Source organism: Plectrocnemia conspersa, unplaced genomic scaffold (genome assembly GCF_051122295.1).
Source record: "Plectrocnemia conspersa isolate PC_06_02 unplaced genomic scaffold, ASM5112229v1 ptg000006l, whole genome shotgun sequence".
Classification (NCBI taxonomy): Eukaryota; Metazoa; Arthropoda; class Insecta; order Trichoptera; family Polycentropodidae; genus Plectrocnemia; species Plectrocnemia conspersa.
In genome coordinates, this window is record NW_028277170.1 from 11,752,761 (window position 1) to 11,772,358 (window position 19,598).

At 28.9% G+C, this 19,598-nt stretch overlaps 1 protein-coding gene across 1 annotated transcript; it reads right to left on the bottom strand.

Moving 5' to 3' along the window:
* Positions 1-316: 316 nt before the first annotated feature.
* On the bottom strand, positions 317-19,598 carry LOC148234240 (transmembrane protein 26). The gene is made up of 8 exons (XM_088188384.1): positions 19,405-19,598; positions 8,142-8,263; positions 7,844-7,993; positions 3,776-3,959; positions 2,281-2,440; positions 824-1,092; positions 659-760; positions 317-596 (listed from the first exon to the last, which is right to left on the bottom strand). Exons 1-8 carry the CDS (start codon positions 19,596-19,598, stop codon positions 317-319), a joined length of 1,461 nt encoding a protein of 486 aa, XP_088044510.1.

Consider the following 19,598-nt stretch of genomic DNA (forward strand, 5'->3'; position numbering starts at 1 on the left):
CAGATATGAGCAACCGACTTGTTATATAATATACACTTCATTATTAACTTGGTACAATATACATTACATGTATAGACGTTACTGAATACAGAATATTTAATAATTAATATCAATTTGATGTTTTTTACTCCAAAATCAGCATCATTGTTATCGATGATTTTCACCTTAAACTTCGTATTTTTTTGTTGGTGCTTAGATAAACACTCATTTATCCAACTCTGGTATTCCTGAATATGTTCGAAGAGAAGATGAAATACAGACAGAGGCATACGATGCCAAAGGCCAAGGCGTACACAAACATCGAACTCCAAAACTGTCAATCGTTGGCGTCTGAAGAGCTGCTGCCACTTGTATCATCTCCTGATTCGTTTCCACGATCTGAAGCGTCTTCTTCAGAAGAAGACGCGCTAGACTCTGTGTATATCTCCGCGTCCTTGTCCCTTTTCTTTTTCTTCGACTTACCTTCGCTTTTCTTCTCTAAAGATGACGGCTTGCTCTTCTTATCGTGCTTATCTTCAGACTTTTGCTTACGACTCGACGATGCTTCTACGTTTTTCTTCTGCTTCAACTTATCACTCTTGGACTTAGACTTTTCTCTATAATAATACAAAATATTAGATTCAGTATTTTTTAAATATACACTAAAAAACAATATTACCTATCCATATCTTCAGATGTACAATTAGAAATTTCATTTTCGGTCCACGCTCTCAAAACTTCAAACTCCCTAAGCATGTCTTTATTTTTGCAGATGAAAGCTCTGAAATTGTTGATATTTATTATAAGAATAAATTAAATATGTAATAGTATTTTCAGTGTATACTTTATTTTAATGTTCTTCTTATTATTCAGCTTATGAATATCTTTCGGATCTGATATTATAGCAATGTTTCCTACTTCTAAACCAGATTTGTGATTAGTTTGCTTCAATTCCAAAGAATCTCCACGCTTCACATGTTTTTTAGACTTTTTACTTCTGGAAGATTTAGTCGATCGACCCTTTTTATCCGCCTTTTTAGAAGACTTTTTATTTTTACTCTTGTTAGTTTCCGAGTGGACCACATAAAGACGATATATTTGTAATAAGATAACCTTAAAAAAAGTAATAATTATTAATATAAAATGTAAGTACTGGAGCAGTAAATGAGTTCGAGGTTAGAAGAAAGTAATAGCAAATTGAATAATTTCTATTTTTAATTTATTCACATTTATTAGATATATTTTTTACCAAATTTAAATATGAGAATTTTTCATTTGCTTGTCTTTTCTTATATTTAGAAATAAGAAATATCACTTAAAGCCTAGTCTAGACTGTGAGGTAGGCAATCAATTTTTAGAACTGCTGTATAGCTCTTGTCTCGGTGTTGAACCACGTTTACAATTTTTCGCTGCGTTTTTCTTTGATAGCATTTTTACTCGACATATGTATATGTATGTGTATTAGCATAGTACTCTTCAATTATGTACTCATCACCTCGATATCCCGGGAGTGGGCGTGAGATTTTTGTCTGAAAGATACGCAAATTTACACGACTCAGCAACACGTCGTTACTTCTGAAGCGGGGTGAGCATTCACATTTTTATCTTAAACTCTTGTTATCTCAAGATGCCCATATAATTTAAAATGCTCAATTGGATAACCCAATATATATTTTTTTAACTATCGTTGCGTCAACAATATTTGTTTTCATGTAAATTTGCAATATCATATTTTTACCATTTTAATACATTTTATAACAAGCTTTTTTAAATTGTTGTTAATTAATTTCACTTTGGTTTGATTATAGATATATAATTATTTATAGTGAAATACCATTTGTGCGATATATTTATTATAAATGAAAATTATTTGTTTAAAAGTAAAATAAAATGTAGTGTGAAAGTAAAAATAAAATATTGCAAATTTATATATTTTCAGCGGAGCTAGCGATGAAACATCATAGACCTTTCAAATACTCATATTTAAACGTCCCATGCAACTTATCTGTATAGCATTGTTTTAAAATAACATTTTCAGTAATTTCCCTTCTTTAGTGTGACACTTGACGACAGTTTCCAATTAAAACTTTTCATTATGCACTTTCAAATCCGAATTGACGACTTAGCTTATTGTTGCAAAACTCTACTTCTCGCACTTTAATGAGATGCTATCTACAATATAAACATGAATAATTTTCTTCAGCTCGATTCCACGAATCTATCTACCCACCTCCGTATTAGTTTTAGTGCTAAAAATCATATTTAATAAAACTATAAATTTTTATTTAGAAAGGCAAATACCAGAGTATTTTTGCAGGTGAAGAACACGTTCATATAGCTAACAATACCGTAATGTATTATAATCAGTAATCTGAAGGTTAGAAAGGGCGCGTCTTGTAATGCTATGTTCATCACAATAGCACATACGTCGATTGAACAACAGCATGTTTCTGTAGTTCCACTGAAAGCAATAAAAATATTGATATAACCAAAAAGTACTATCATAATAAGAATAATTTTATTTATATTTATAACATTTATTAAATGGTACTTCACAATAAGCATAAACCCATAAATAAAAATTACACTACAGATGAAAAGTCAGTGCTATTCAGACTTTCAGAGTCAGTGCTATTCAGATTTTCTCGTATATGGTGGACCTATATATTTTTATATCATGTTAGTGTTTATGTGTTACAGTATATCTTTACACAGATTGCTTATGTTCATTTTAAGAAATAGCATACTCAATTTTAGTAAAATTTCGATTCTGAATAATAAATACAATAAATAATAGAATTTAAAAGAACACAAAAGTTTTTGTGAAATGTGTGTTTTATCGTTGCAAACCATAACCGTTTATCAAAAATATAGGTACGTGTCACCTATCCAAGTATTGATTATGCCAAATGTTGTTTCTTAAGAACTACCTGTGAATTAAAAAACATATTAGATACTGTAAAGAGAAATGTGTCAGATTTGTTCAAAACGTTGGTCAGTATTTTTATTACTTTTGCCCAAAAAAATCAGTTGCTTTTAAAAAAACATACTATTTTATTACTTTTTTAAATATAAAAAAGTTTCCGATTCACCAACTTTTTAGCATAGAAAATACTCCAGACGTTTAAGCATGAGTAATAAAAACAGATAATTGTTTGTGCCAGCCCTACGCATTTTGATCGAGCGTACGTGCACGTGTGCGTTTGCGAGTCTATATTCACATGTGTGTATGGCGCAATCGTGTAATATTATTTATTATAATACGATTAAAAATGTTTGTAAAGAGACTTATTTTGATTGTATACATAGATCTTTATTATCATAACATTATCGTTTTAAACAGTGAAAATGTATATTTTAATTGTAATGAACATTTAAAAAGATTTTTTTTATAGATTTCAAAGACAATGAAATAGTCGCCGCGTTACAATAAAATCGAAATCAATACAAATAAAAAGGAGCACGTAATATGTTAAATGTATTAATAGATATAATTATATTTTTTTGTAAAGCACCATAAAAAGGCGTTTAATAAATAAACACGTTTTACTTGGTTATTTGTAAAATACCATTTGAATAGCACTATATTTGAAAGTTGAGAATTTCTATAGTGGATAAAATCTAAAAAGAAACAAAGAAAAATAAATACTTAGAAAGCATCACAATTTATGATTAAATCATAAAAACACTGGTAAAGTTTCTGATTAAAATAATAAAATAGCGTATAAAGTTAAATTAATGATACTTTATAAAACATAAAATCTTTCTTAAAATTATTTTAGTAATAATATCTTACTTTTTAACTATACTCCCGTTAGAACTAACTCTTGATTTTCTAGATTTGGTGGCCGTCAACACAACCGTGAACTGCAAGAGGCTCCAAGACCATATGGCCAATGTGAGCATCACAAGAAGAGGCTCCGAGACGATCTTGTCATCTTTGAAAGAGTCAAAGAACTCAATTATGTCGGCAGCAGTCCCTAAAGAAACAACAACTATTAACCCTCATAAAAATTAACGCTACCAAATTTCGTTAAAAAAATCTACGAGAAATCTAAAATATATAAATATATACATATATAGATTTTTAAGTAATTACTATTAGAGAGCAAAAAATCCTTGACTAAAAAAAGTTAGATACTATTTTTTATTGTACAATTAAAATAACATTTATTTAAAAGTCAATTAAAATGTAACATTGGCAAACAATATTATAAAAGGGGAAAATTTTACTATGAATAATACTTCGCGTTTCTTTATTCAATCTTGACCTAATTTAGTACACAAGCAAATTGCTATTAAGAACACGGTTAGCCTCCACAATTTAAGATTCAAAGAGTTTAAAGATGTAACTGTAATCTTGAAATCGTTAAGATATTAATTTATTGAATTGAAAAGTAATAATAATTTAAAGACATCAGTGTAATATTTTCGTATTCGTTTCTCTAGGTGCTTTTAAGAGCAATTATTATTTATTCGCTTAGCGTGAATTGCAAGTCGCGCAATCGTCGGAATATGAATTTTAAAATGGCATCGACTGAGCACAAGTTAGCATCACGTAGACAAAGTGCTTCGACAGCTAATTTTATAGGTTTCAAAACTTTTAGAATTTTTGCCATATCTGTGCATAATTGGTGTTCTGGTGAGACAAGCTATCTAACGCGAGATATGACACCCTTAACGTTATTTATAAACTATAGCATTATTCAATACAGTGCTCTTTTATGTGTTATTTTGTAATTCTACATTAACATCACTGTAACCTATACAATATTCCAAGTTTTTTATTTTTATTGTGCTCATTAATGCTCATGTAGGTAACATGTACTCGTAAGCGATGTTTTAATTAACTCTTTATTTTTTTCCATAATTGCTGTATTATTTTTCAATATTTTCATGAATCATTTATATTTAAATTATGCAGGATTGGATTATGTAGCCACCACATACTTCAATGCAAGTCTTGAACCTGCTCTCTTTTTCGATACCCAGCGCACTCAGAGCTTCCAGTAGTATACAGTTCTGCTAATAATTTCTTTCATTCCACGATCACTAATCTCTTGTGTCTTTCAAAGGCGGTGAAAAAATCCCTAGAGTATTAAATTCATGTCAATGTTGTCTACACAAACTTTTAAAAATGTTTATAAAAATATTGTGCTTGTTATTATTTCATCGTTTCCAGATTAGTGTAGATCACCCAGATCCCCAAAAAGGTGATAAATCGTGTATCGATTGTTGTTTGACATATTTATACACATACATATCCACAATCACAGTCAGCAAGCGCTAGTGTACCAACAGCATGATTTTCATCTTCGTGTCAAAGGTCGATATAGTCTATACTGATTTTTAAAAAGCATTCGATAAAGTTGACTATGAGCTACAACTTCGGAAGTTAGTTAATTTCTGCTCTTTCGAATTACTTAAATCGCCGCTGTTAGTATGTGAGCTGTAATCGCCGCTCTGTTGTGTACTTCTCTCATTCTGAAGTAAATAAAGTTCTCTGCACTTTTTGCTCTTTATCAACGATTTTATTAACTCGAATATATTTTATATGCTGATAAAAAAATTCGGAGTAATCGCATAAATTCAGATTCATTCTCTTTTAGGGCCGGAACTAGAAATATTGTCATCTGAAATAAAAGGGAAATTTTCGCCCCTATGTAGTTTTTTATACTTTCAATAATTAAAAAAAAAACATATTTATTGATATTACAAAAAAAAAAATAATCAAAGGAATAATTTTGATTTATATGTGTACAGGCAGTTCTCGAGTTACGACCATTCGGAGTTACGACGAAAAAAAAGTTGTAAAATTTTTTTTTTTTTATGTCATATACATAATTTCAAGACTGGTTTGATAACTGTTTCATTCCAGAAGTAAAGAAGAACTGTGATGAGAACGACATAGCCTTTAAAATTTTATTGATTCTTGACAATGCTCCAGGCCATCCTCCACACTTAGGGGAATCACATCCAAATATAAAAGTGGTTTATTTACCTCCAAACACCACCAGCATTCTACAGCCGATGGATCAAGGGGGTATTGCTAACTTCAAAGCCCATTATTTAAGAATCACTTTTGTCCAAGCAATTGCAGGAACAGACAAACATCAGACATTGAGAGAATTTTGGAAAAATTACATCTTTCATGCAATAAACAATATCTCAAAAGGATGGTCCAAAGTAACGATGAATTGTATGAACGGCATATGGAACAAACTCTTAAAAAGATATAATGACAATATGTATTTTAATAAAGAAGGGGAAATAGATGAGATAGCAAATATTATTGTAAAATGTGCTCAACAACTTAATCTGGAAGTTGATAATGAAGATGTAATTCATCTTTTGGAAAATGATATTGAGGAACTCACAAACCAAGATATGATTGAGATTGAGGAACAACGAGTTGCAGAAAAAAATGTAATGGAGCTAAAAGAATTAGATGAACTCGAAGAACCACCAAAAAAATTTGTGTTAAAAGACATGGCTGCAGCTTTTAGCCAAATCAATGATGCTATTAAAAAAATTGAAAATATGGACAAAGACATCGATAGATCTTCGAGGGTACACGGCCTTATTCAGCAAGCACTTGCGTGTTATTATGAAATTTATAGAGAAAAGAAACAACAAAATGTACAAACAAACCTGGACGTTTTTTTAAGAAAAACAAGCACTATCACTGCACTCGCTGAAAAATCTCAAGAATTAACAATGGATATCAGTAGCACAGATGATAAAAATACTCAAGATCAATTCTTATAAATAAATTATTTATGTAGATATTTGCTAAAAAGTATTTAGTTAACAACTTGAAGTCAGCAATAAAAGTGTTTTTTGTATTTCGCATGTATGCATTGTTTTTAAATATTTTTTTTGTATTATTTTCGAGTTACGACCAATGTGGTGGAACGGAACCCCGTCGTAACTCGAGAACTGACTGTATTCGAAAAATGTTTAAATGAAAAAATAAGGGCTCCGTTGGACTGACGGAAAAATACGAAAGGCGTAAGGGTTCAAAGCCGTAGTTCTTAAATTTAAAATACTTTTAGCAACTCGTTTCAATTACAGATAGCAAAAGCATTCACAAAATATAGCCAATACATAACCAGAAAATTTTGGCTTGTATGCCAAAAAATTTGAGAGGCCTTCTTGTAATTTTTGTTACAAAAATAAAATTCATAAACTCGCAAATTTCTAATGTCTTTTTATTCCGTCAATTATTTTAATTTTTTCAATTCACTTTAGCGCCCTTTTCATCGTTCGCCTGAGGCAAGTCTCTCACCTGAGTGAGCTCTTTTTAGAGAAAATCGTTATAGAGATGTTCGATCGACAATCGATTACTTTTCATTATCGCCATGTGTCACGTTGCCACATTTTCCAGATTTCCTTGCAGTTTTGCCGGATGTGTTTGAAATAGAAATATTTTCGTCGATAAATCGGAAGTGACGTTCGAGCAGGGTTGGGGCTCTAGGAAAGTTCTCCGACTGCCATTCACTGGATGTTTTTCACATATTTATTTAATATGTACATTATTTTGAATTACTTTATTTATATTTATTATTATATTTACACATATATGCACATATTATATATTAATCCTTTTTACGAGGACACTTTATCAGTTTTAAAGAATTCGATAGCTTAAAAAACTCGACAGAATTATACCGTAAATCATCTATCTTTTGGGCAAATTTTATCTACAAATAAGGAATATGTCTGGTATTCCTTATTTGTCTCTTAAAATGATTAAGTTATGCTGAAGTCATCCAATATTTTTGGGTAAATACTCAGTTAGGACGTAAGTCGTAGATATTTTTATCAAACAATAAATTAAATTAAATAATAATAAATACTATACCTATATACACAAGCAGTAGTTGGCTTAGTTGATCTCTAGTCAAATCGCCTTTGGGCAATAACCACCTTCCAACGATTAATGTCAACATCAAGAATTGTTCTATTAGCGTCACCCAAGTCTCAGTGTTGAATGGTATATCCGGTATGTGAACTTTACCCTGAAAATTACAATAAAAAGCGTTGTTAATTATGTACTGTTATATTTATATCTTAAATATCTTACATATTTGTATGGACAGGTATTTTGGATAAGATTAGCATTACCCCAAGCATTTTATTCAAGTCTTTGAAGTCAATACCAGTTGCGGCCGTCAGATTGAAATCTTCCCTAGCCTGAAGTCTCTTCTCGACTTTATGTAGTTCTAAGAGCCATATTGCCGGCACCACGCTTCCCAAATATATGAAAACTGACGGACAGAACCTTAAGCACAATAAAAATAAATAATTTAATAAATAACAATATAATAAATAATATTGCAGACGTAACTTTTATTTATAGCTACGGCTTAAAATTAATAATAAACCAAACATATTTAAAATCTATAATAAATTAAGAATATTTAATAAAAATAAAAAATATTTTTAATGTTGAAAAAATATTTTGAATAAATCTTGAAATTTTATTCTGAAACTTTATAAATTAAAAAATATTTAAATTATTGTTATACAATTTTGTGTAGCTTCTTTTCATAGGCGTCAGTAAAAGATTTTTTTGCAACATTATGTGTTTAGCAGTCGGTTGTTAATGAATAGTATTTATTTTGAAACTTTGTCTCTTTTTATTGAAAATGTTTTTTCAAGCGAAATTTTAAAAATTCTCTTTAAATTGCTAACGTTCGCCAAAATGTAAGTACATATTTTTTTCTGTATAGAGAAGCTAATACAAATTCACATTATTTAAATTATATTTTAAATCCCGTATAAACTAAACATATTAAAAAAAAATATTTTTTTAATTTGATGATTTTTATACATATTTTCATATGTGTTTAACAATTTGAATCTATAAAATCAATTGCGTCGTTCCTTTTCAAGTGCGCCAATACCCGGGATTTGCTCACATATGACACTTTCGTGATCTGTCAAGCGTGCGCCGGGATATAGCTTAGTGCGATTCAATAAACAATGAAATATTTTAAAATCACAGCATTTTTCTTACAATGTGTTAGTTGAAGATGATTCAAAATACTGTAGCACTTTTAATTATAAATAATATAAACAAAAGTTTAAATTACCAGAAAGTTTTTGGTTATATGAATAATATATCACGGCTATTCTAACAAAATTACTTTATTGACTTTCTAGGATCTAATATTAAAAGACAAACAGCAGTGATTTGGCAATTAAAGATATACATGTCAAAGCTAATTAAACATAGCACAATGGTAGTAATAATAAAAATCTAATATTAGTGAAAACATAAGTAACATTTTACCCACTATATAGTATCGTTTATAGTTCATTTTTAGAAGCAATGAGAGATCTAATAACATTTACGTATGGCAAACAATTAAAATACGATATACAACTAATCAGTTTAAGAAGTGATGCCAATCTACGTGTTTATTCCTCTACAGTAACTTCCGTAAATTTTGATCTTCGGTTGTCATTGAAATTTAATTTATGGATTATATTAGTAGTAATAATGTGTTCAATGTTTAACTCTTGATAAAGGTCTTATTGTTTGTAATTATTTTTCAGAAGCAATAATGAAACAATTTGATGACCTATATGGCTACAACGTAGAATTGGTATATATAAACAAAGAGTGAATCTTCTCATGTTGAAGTCACTGTCAGCAAGTATTATCATTTTATAAGGAACATACTACATAAGTTTGATGTAACTGAATATCTTGAATTTGGCTATTCCGAAAGAGGTATGATGGCACAGAACAAAAATTGAATAAGAACCATGACATATACATATTTTGTCACATCAGAATTAAAAATAACCCACTCTTAGATATTTTGCTTATCAATTATTCCAGGTATACAATCACATATTGATAATCATTGTAAAATGTCGTCTATTTGATAACACCCAAGAAACTACACATTAATAAGCTGTCAACATTGTCAAACATTAACTTTCAATCCACATACATACTAAAGATAATTATACTTTAACGTTTAAAACGTACCTGGTTTATTTTCAATTCTTAAAATCTAACGAATATGTGCATTAAATCAGAAACAATGATAATTTGTATGTATTATAAAATGATAAGCTCACTTTTCGGCCTTGGAGCCCGTCGCTGGTAATTCAAAATTTGAAGACTTCATTACGAAGGTTGTTTTATCGTTGTTTATCTAGTTTAATCAATATATTCTTCTAATCCTCAACACATTATGTATGTATTTAATTTTAATGGCTATAACACACCTAGATAATTTGCAATTCGATTATTTATATTCAGTCAAATGACGAATTAATGAAAATTATTGTCGCGTAGCAAAATTTTATTAATAAATAACAATTATTTAAAACTGTTGTCACGGTACTGTCGGCCATCTTGTTTTATATTTGAATGCTTATTTTTCATTGGTCGAAACAACAGAACGCATTACCGGTGCCTCGGAAAGCAAAGTAGCAAAGTCAATTTTTATTTTTAATATTGTTTATTATTATAATTAAATATATTTCCTTTGTTTATCTGTATTATTATACACCGTTCATACAAAGCGATACGATTTACAGAGTAGAGAATTAACTTAGAACAATTATAAGATATATTTGTAGATAATTCTATTATTAATTAAAATTATAATTGTAGAAAACATTGTACTTACATACAAAATCGAAAAATATGTATTTTATCGTGGATGTAAGTGTAAATAGAATACAAAAAAAAACATCCATGCCGAAGGAACGATGACCGATCTGAATATTTCGGTGAAGAGGTGTGAATTTAAATAATGAAATTCCAAGGACAATCCGCAGAAACCAAATTTTTTAAAACTGATATTAATAATGGAATACAGAAACACATTTATACATTAAGGCTATAATTTTAAAAATGTATACATTTTTTAATATTTATGTGATGTCTTATATGCAGTATTTATTATATATATATATATATTACTTTAGGAAGTAAATCACAGTGATAAAACTAATGAATATATTCGAAGCAATCAAAATCACATCTGAAATCTATGCCTGATTATAAAGCCCTCCAATTACTTAGTATGTACATATTATGTACTGCAGATATAGTAATGATGTGAATACGTTTGTTTGCATGTTCATGCATTAATTGGTTAAATTACTGCGAGACCCCAAAAATATCTTTCACGATATAATAACGAAACATGTAGAATTTTAAATAACAACAGTGATTCAATAAAATATATGTTCTGATTTTTCAATATATGTATGTGCATTACCAATGAAACGATTTTAACTTTAATTAAATATTGTTGTTGTATTCTATATTTTATATGATATCTTGGACTAAATTAAAAATACGTTTATTAAGTACTTATCAAGTTAACCTGAAAAATTAAATATTTATATAGAATGAATAATTAATTTTAAACTCACAAAGTTTATCATACAGTAATGAGTCCTTCCTCTATCGTTGGCTTCGTCAAATTATTTTTTAATGGTATCACATTTTTTAAATACTACATGTTAGATTAAAATATATACTAAAGTTACTTTTATATTTGTATTAAAATGAATATAAATTTTAGTGAACAAAATAAACTCCTTAATTTTATTAATGTTTTAACCTCAATAATTTCTGCAATATAATATGTACAATTTATTATTATTAATAATATATTTTTAATTGGTTAATGATGTAAAAAAGGATTCGCGAACTTTTTTGTAAAGGAGCAAATCAGAAATATTTTTAGCTTGGCGATAAATATTTAACTGATCTTTTAAAATTTAAATTTAAGTGACCTTGAAAAAATAAAGGAAAAAAACGTATTTGCAAATTTTATCTATTCAAATTAAATATGAATTTCGCCATCTATCGCAAGTTGCTGAAAATACGTGTCTCCGTGCTTCTAGTAGTAAGTTTACTTATAAAAATAATGTAAAATATTTCATCGAACTGAGGTTCAAAGTTCGTTACTTGCTATCATCAAAATTTATTGCATATGGTCATATTTTAATTCCAATCTAAAATTGTAATTTTATGTATTTCATATTGGGAAATGTCTTAACTCAAATAAAAATATAAATTCCCAAGTATATGATTAGGGTTTTCGAACCGGGTAGAACCAAAACCGGGTACCCGCCATGTTTTTCATGAAACCGAAAACCGGGTAACTTTCGACGGGTATCCGGTTATTTCATTTAAATATTTTCTTCCGATTTAAAAATAATCAAATTTAAAAATACATTTTAAAAATTTAGAATCCACTGGCAAAAGAAGTCCAGTTTTGTAAAACCTGTATAATTATTTTTATGTATTTTCCGTGGCCAACAATTTTTGTTCAAAAATTAGAGGTTCAATGAAATACAACACATTAGATTCGTTAGTGTTTTTAAAATACTACTTTTTGCAAAGAGAACATCACTAAAATATACTTTGTTTCTCTACCTACATATGATACATATAATAAATACAATCATCTAATCTCTTTTATAATTGTAATAAAATTTATTTCCTCTGTATTTTTCATGTGAAATTTGTATTATTATTGCCAAATATGTGTCAAAATTAATATTTCGGTTTTGTACTGTTACACATGTAGAGTACGCTCGGGATAAGGATGCCGGTTTGTTATTGTGTGCGTGTACATGTATATGAAAGAGAGAAGCGATGTAGCGTGTACTTCGTTGTCTCGCTTTCTCTTTTAAGGACAGTCGCTGATTCATCGACGCTGGTATTCATCATTAAAGTGCAGTGTGATTCTCTAGTGATTATTTTAAATAATTTTGTGTTGATATATATAATTAGTTTAACCCATATATGCCCACTGTCCCATGGGTAGGTCACTAAACTCGTGCCACTGTTTTTTATTTATAAATGAAATTTTTTATATCAAGGCTTCAAATATACACTGTAAGTTATTCATTTTCTTACCCATAGATTAAAATATTTTAATTATTTTTCTATTAATCCGTACGTTGTTGGTTTTTTTACACTATTCTCTGTAGGGCTTAAAAAAGTTATTATTCTTATCGGTGCGCCAATGATAATTTTTTAATTTATTCAATGGATTCTAATGATTTAATAGAGTCGTCGAGCCATTAAACAATCTGCGAATAATTTCTTTCCCCATTTTATATCTTTTTGCTTTTGAAGAATAGCTAAAGACTTCATTATTTTTTTGACTAGTGAAAGATTTTGAATTTTGCAAATATTTAATTAATGACATCAATGTCTGGTTTCTTCGATTATATAATATATTTTTAATTGTCCGTTGAAATTTCCAACTTAACTCAGATGTATGTATGGTAAATGAACATATATTTTCTTTTTAAATAAAAAAATTAAATATTCTGAGCGAAATTGTTTTGAGCCACACAGTTCACGCACACAATAACAAACCGGAATCCTTATCCCGAGCGTACTCTACGTATGTAGTATGTAAGTATATGTATATACATATGTACATACCGTTGGAATGTAAAAATATTTCGATTGAGTAAAGTATTAATAATTACATAATATATTGATTTTATTTCAATAAACTATTTTTTTTAAATTATAATAATTATTAAAGTAAAATTAAATATATCACGTCATATTTAATCAAAGATTCAAATATAATAAAAATTGGAATCTTAACGGCTTACAAAAGTAGTTTATTTAATAGTTTTCAAAAATTACCCGGAACCGAACCGGGTGCCCGGTTCTTTCTCAAAAATACAAGTATAACCGGGTAATGAATTAGGCCGGGTATTTGTATGCCCTACATATGATCTTAATTGACTATATTTATCACCTGAAATACACACTAAGGGAATTCTCTCGTCTATTTTCTTCAAATTTGCCTTTTAGCATGTCATCATTTTGCAGAATTCAAGGTAAAATAAAAGTTTCTCAATTGTACATTCGAATGGATTAAAAAAAAATCGAGTATTATGCAATTGTATTGAGATTCGAAAAAAACTGTTAAAACTCCAATTTGAATTCAGGAAATATATCTGCAGAAAATTAAAGTGAAAATAGCGATTTTTAAATTTTTGATACTATATTTCTTGGGAGTTTAGTAATGGCGTCGAGAGAGTAAAGCCAAAGAAAATCTTGCAAAGCCATTTGTCTTCTTATTAAATTGGCTATTGATGTCACTCACAACGTACTCATCCCGTCTATCAAATCTTCTCACCAAAAGACTTAAAGATTGAAATAAGACTGTAACAACCATACCCAACTTTAATAATTTACAGATCAGAAAATGGCCTTATTTTATTATTTAATATATTAGCTACTCGTGAACTGACTTACAGGCTCATTTTTCATATTTTATTTTCGCAAAAAAATATGTTTATCTGAAAATTGTGAAAAGTGTCTAGTGCTTAGTCGGGTAATAATGACGTATACTGTATTATTTTGTACACCAGGTCGTAAAATAAAAACAAATATCAGCAATAACGTTATACGTGGCACTTAAGACGCTGTCAAATTATAATTGCGTAACTTCAGAGCGCTTAGCAGTTCCATTATAGCGCATACTTTGAAATTAAAAAGGGTTAGAAAATTAAATATGTTTTCCCAATATTAAAGTAAACAGCTTCTAAAACGATATCGATCAGATAAATCGTAGTACGCAAACGTAGTTTGGAGTCAAATTGAATTTATTTAATTCTCGTTTCTGGTGACCACATTATTATTTTTATGATCAATGTCTAGAATTCGTACAAAATAAATAGTTATAATAATTAAAAGCATGAGATTAATTTTGCACTAATAAACTATACTTATATATGATGTTCTCTGGTGTCACGTGCAATTCCGGACGTTGGCGACCACCTTGTTGATTAATTCCAAGTATCTCTCCCGGTCCTTTACTACACAAAACATTTTTTTTGCTGCCATACTTGTCCATATGTGTATATTTCGCAAACAATAAATCTTTTTTCATCCGGTCCATTTGTTCCTTTAATTTTTCTCATTATTGCGGTATATAAAAACTCTTATTTCGTACCTTGGATCATGAGTCTCAAACTTCCTCTGTTTGATGGTTGAAAGATGTTCTCGTTCCTGTCCTACCATAATAATAATTTGGTTATTAGAGACTCTCTTAGTCTATATAGATACATCTCAAACGCTTCCGATTAATTAATTCAGATCTTGCATACATAGTACAATAGCACTGACCAGACAAGGCACCATACGAATTTAATTCTGGTCTAATTTAAAAATGAAAATCCACAATAAAAATATTCTCCCTCTCAATATTATCCCCATCTAATTTACAAATTACCTTTGTAAAAGCCTAATAATAAGGCGTTAAATGAATAAGTCAATATATGTACACATAAATTTCGTTTCGATCTGACTTAATATTTTTTAATTAAAAAGTTATAAATCTAAATGTGTGCTAAATCTAAGGGTAGTTTATACATTTACTTAATATATTTACATATATATTTAAATTTAGCCCGCCAACTCTCGCTGTTGGCACTTTTCAGTTCATATCGATAGATAATAGTAGATAGGTTGTGGGGGAGGGGGTAAAATCGAAAAATTCTCCACAGCCATTCATTATTAGGTGAGACCCGTCGTTATGAAATGTTCGCCGTTTCCTGAGGAAATTGCTTACATTAAGGTTGCGCGGCCGTTTTTATTCAACAAGCCCTTGCCGGATTCGGATTCGGATAATGCAAGTCACACCGATACCCATTTTCGTATCGACACTATGACTATGATTCGCAGAAACACTTAAAATCGTAGCGGGTTTCCAGCGGCGGCGATTCATGACCTTTTTATATATATATATATATATATATATATATATATATATATATATATATATATATATATATATATATATATATATATATATATATATATATATATATATATATATATATATATATATATATATATATATATATATATATATATATATATATATATATATATATAAAATTCAATTAATTTATGTTCTTATTATCAATGATCAATAAGTTGTTATTAAAAACAATGCGTGCTTCATTATTGGAACCAAGCAATTTCAGTACTATTTTATGAAAAATTTACCTTTGATATTTAACCACTCATAATAAATAGTAAACTGTTTTGGAGTCTTATTTATATGTTTATTGAACCTTCGTTTCACCCGAGCTTTTCATATTCTAATTTACACCTGTTTTCCGACCCCTGCTGTAAAATATGAAGCGGAGTTGTGGTTTTAATGCGCTGTATTAATTTATATTATACATTTAATACCGTGCATATTTAAATTTGTTCTATACTTAATAGCAAAATATTCGGCAAATATTCTACAAATGAGTACGCTCATATATTTCAATAATTGTCACAAATAGCTCGCAAATACAAACATATCAACAGCAATTAATATCGCAAATAATCTGACGCTATATCTTTGTTTAGTGAGGAAATATAATTTCTATGTATATCTACTGTTACATGTCCAATTCTCGCAATATCCGTACCGCGTATTCAACATACTATTTTTATATTGTGTGGCGGACCTTTTGTTTAAATATGCAATTGTATTCCACAGAAAATTATTACAGATAGACAACATCAAATTTGTATAAAATTCTATACATTCGTGTAGTTCGCAAAATGAAATAATATCTGCATGATTCTAGGAAAAAAATGCAGTGTAAATACAATAGATCAAGTTAAATATAATAAAACTATCGATTTTTAAAATATGTACCTTTTTCAATTGCCTATTTACATCACTACCAATTAGTATCGAATTCAGGTACTGTTAAAAGATTCGAGAGCCTAAAATTAAACGAGTAGCCACTCAACGTACAATTTCACATTCATGGCTTATTTTCCTAACCCGTTGCTTTGTGAAATATCATTACAACCAGGTGTCAGAGGTTACCTTGTTATAATATTGTTAAACGACGCAAGATATATTTTTATTATAATGTCACCGTTTCGTGTGCCTGCGCCTCTGAAGATATTACTATACATATATATGATATCCCTCTAATATCCTGATATCTCTAGAACATATGCCGTATGTTTGAGTGATATCAGAAAATATGGGTCGAGTCCTTTCTAAATAGGGTGTTAGAACAATTTTTAAATCTCACAAAAAATCTGGCAATTGTGACAAAATGCTTTGATGAAAAATCATCTTTTGAAATTATTATGCAATAAATAATTGTATCGAAGTCACTATTTATCGGTCTTAAATTCGACAGCAGTTGAGATAAATAAATACACCAACCCTTTTTCTAAGCCTACAAAAGATTTCAAAGAAGAAATAAAGGGTATTCATTCTAGCTATACAATACGAAACATTTTTCATAGTCTGTATCCAAATTGTATAGTTTTTAATTATGATTATAATTAATCAGGAATGTGTTTTAAAATATAATATTAATAAATTAAATAATATATTAATTGAGGAACATAAAATTGTAATATTTAATCAACGATTTATCATGCCCTTAAAACCTTATAAAACGATAAAAATAAGTTTAGTAGACATAAGCACAAAATGCCAAAGCACATATTGCTCTAGAGACAATGATTCTAGATCTTTAGGTTAATATCCTTAAATTAGCACTTCCCTTCTTTTAACTTCAGTCTTAATTTTAGAAGGTTTTTTTAGTTTTTTTTTACCTCAAACTGATTTTCAATTAACTACACAATTTGTTTACAGGCCAAAACCATTCGAACAAAAGAAAAGAAAGATCAACCCTTATTGAAAGTGGATAATAATAATTGAAAATATTGCATGGACCATCTAGTAGTATAATACATCCGACCTTAGACGTAATTTACCCATAAGTTTCGGCAAAAAACTACCCTACAATACCCTGCGCATATTACTATTGTTCTTCGATTCTTTAGTTATTAATTTCCAGAGTGGCGATCTGAACTGTTACTTTTAAATCATTATCACATTTCTTGGGTATATCCAAGAAGTGATGCAAATGACTCGCAAACATCCTCATCTGTGATTCGCCAGAGCTATCTCGAACCAGCATTATAAAAGATGCGACATTTCGCTACAGAAAGAAGAAACATCACGGAGTCACAGGCGTGTCGGAAATTACGAGAACACATCTTGACAAACTCCAGCTGATCCACAGAGATCACAGCCGACTATAATACAACTCGACATGCCAACGAAGATTCTTTAACTTCCATGACCTCACATTTAAACTTCGTCGCCTGTTTATATAATAAACTGTAACTCTTTTTTGTAACTCATCAATCTCTTGCATTGAAATGAGTTCTTAAGATCAATGCTTTCACTAATGATATTTCAATATTTATTAAATTCAACGCTAGAATAAAAACTGTATTTGCATAATTAGATATATAAAATAAACCAACCGATAAAATACATAAAAATTATATTTATAATATATCTCGTTGATAGTAAAAATATTAAATTGATGCCTATTATCAAAAGTACTTAGTTTCTTAGTATTTCATAGTTTTCTTCTGGATTTATTACAGTCAATATAAATTATGTTTATGATATGGCTCGAAAGTACTACTCTTTCAAACAAAAGGTATGTATATTACATTATTCCTATGAATAGTATATGATACATTGGTAGAAATATATTGATTTTTTTATTGTAGCATTTTAAGAATTGCGAGATATTAGCTTTAAAACTCATAAGGCGTAAATAAGTTTTTGCCAAATCGATTATGTCCTATATTATGATAATTGTAATATTAATTATAAAAATCAATACATATAAACATATACAATATTTGAAATTATTCAATAGCTTTAACGTACACACCTGCAATTTATAAAATGCAAGAAAAAATTTAATAATTTAAAATATGTAAATATTCATTTTATATGCCTACTTATATTATTTCACTTTTATAATTATTGATTTTAAAATCTTTTAAATACATCGATTAAAACGTAATAAAATCACAAAATAAAATCATAAACATATTAGAAAAAGTTTCAAAATAAAATTAATATTACTTTTTTAAATACACTGGCATTATATTGGTTATAATTATATAATAGTCTATACATATAAAAAATAAAGAAAAGGAAATTCAAGGATTTTTTAATGATAATATCTATTTTTTACCAACGTTATAAATTTATATCTTAATCAATTCAAAGAACTGTAATATCATATTGTATACTTCAAATCTTGAGTGAATCTTAATTAAAATGATAGCCTATTAAAAACTTTTACATTTTTTAAATCAAATTTCGTAAAGATAAACATTAGTATACAGACACTATATACTGCAAATCTTGGTCACAAATCACTCAACACCAAAAAGTTATAAAATATTTTAGAATCATTTGGTGGTTTAAAAATTTAAGAGAACTTTGTGATTCTTGACATTATATTTATATGTATATTTTTATTTATTACTTATAATGAACATTTATATCAGCCGATTATTACTCTGTGTAATCTCATCCAAATGTATTAAAAACTCACCATTTCCATTCCTGATTCTCCTTTATGGTCAACGTAAAGAGACCTTCGGCGAACAAAAACAGGATCGGCACTGCCAAATACCAGAAGTTGAGGTCTCCTTTGAAAATTGTCACCTGCCAAATTGCTATAACCCCGTGGCACGCGAAAACAACCCTCGTTATGATGGCTTTGATGGTTGCCAACAACTTGACCAT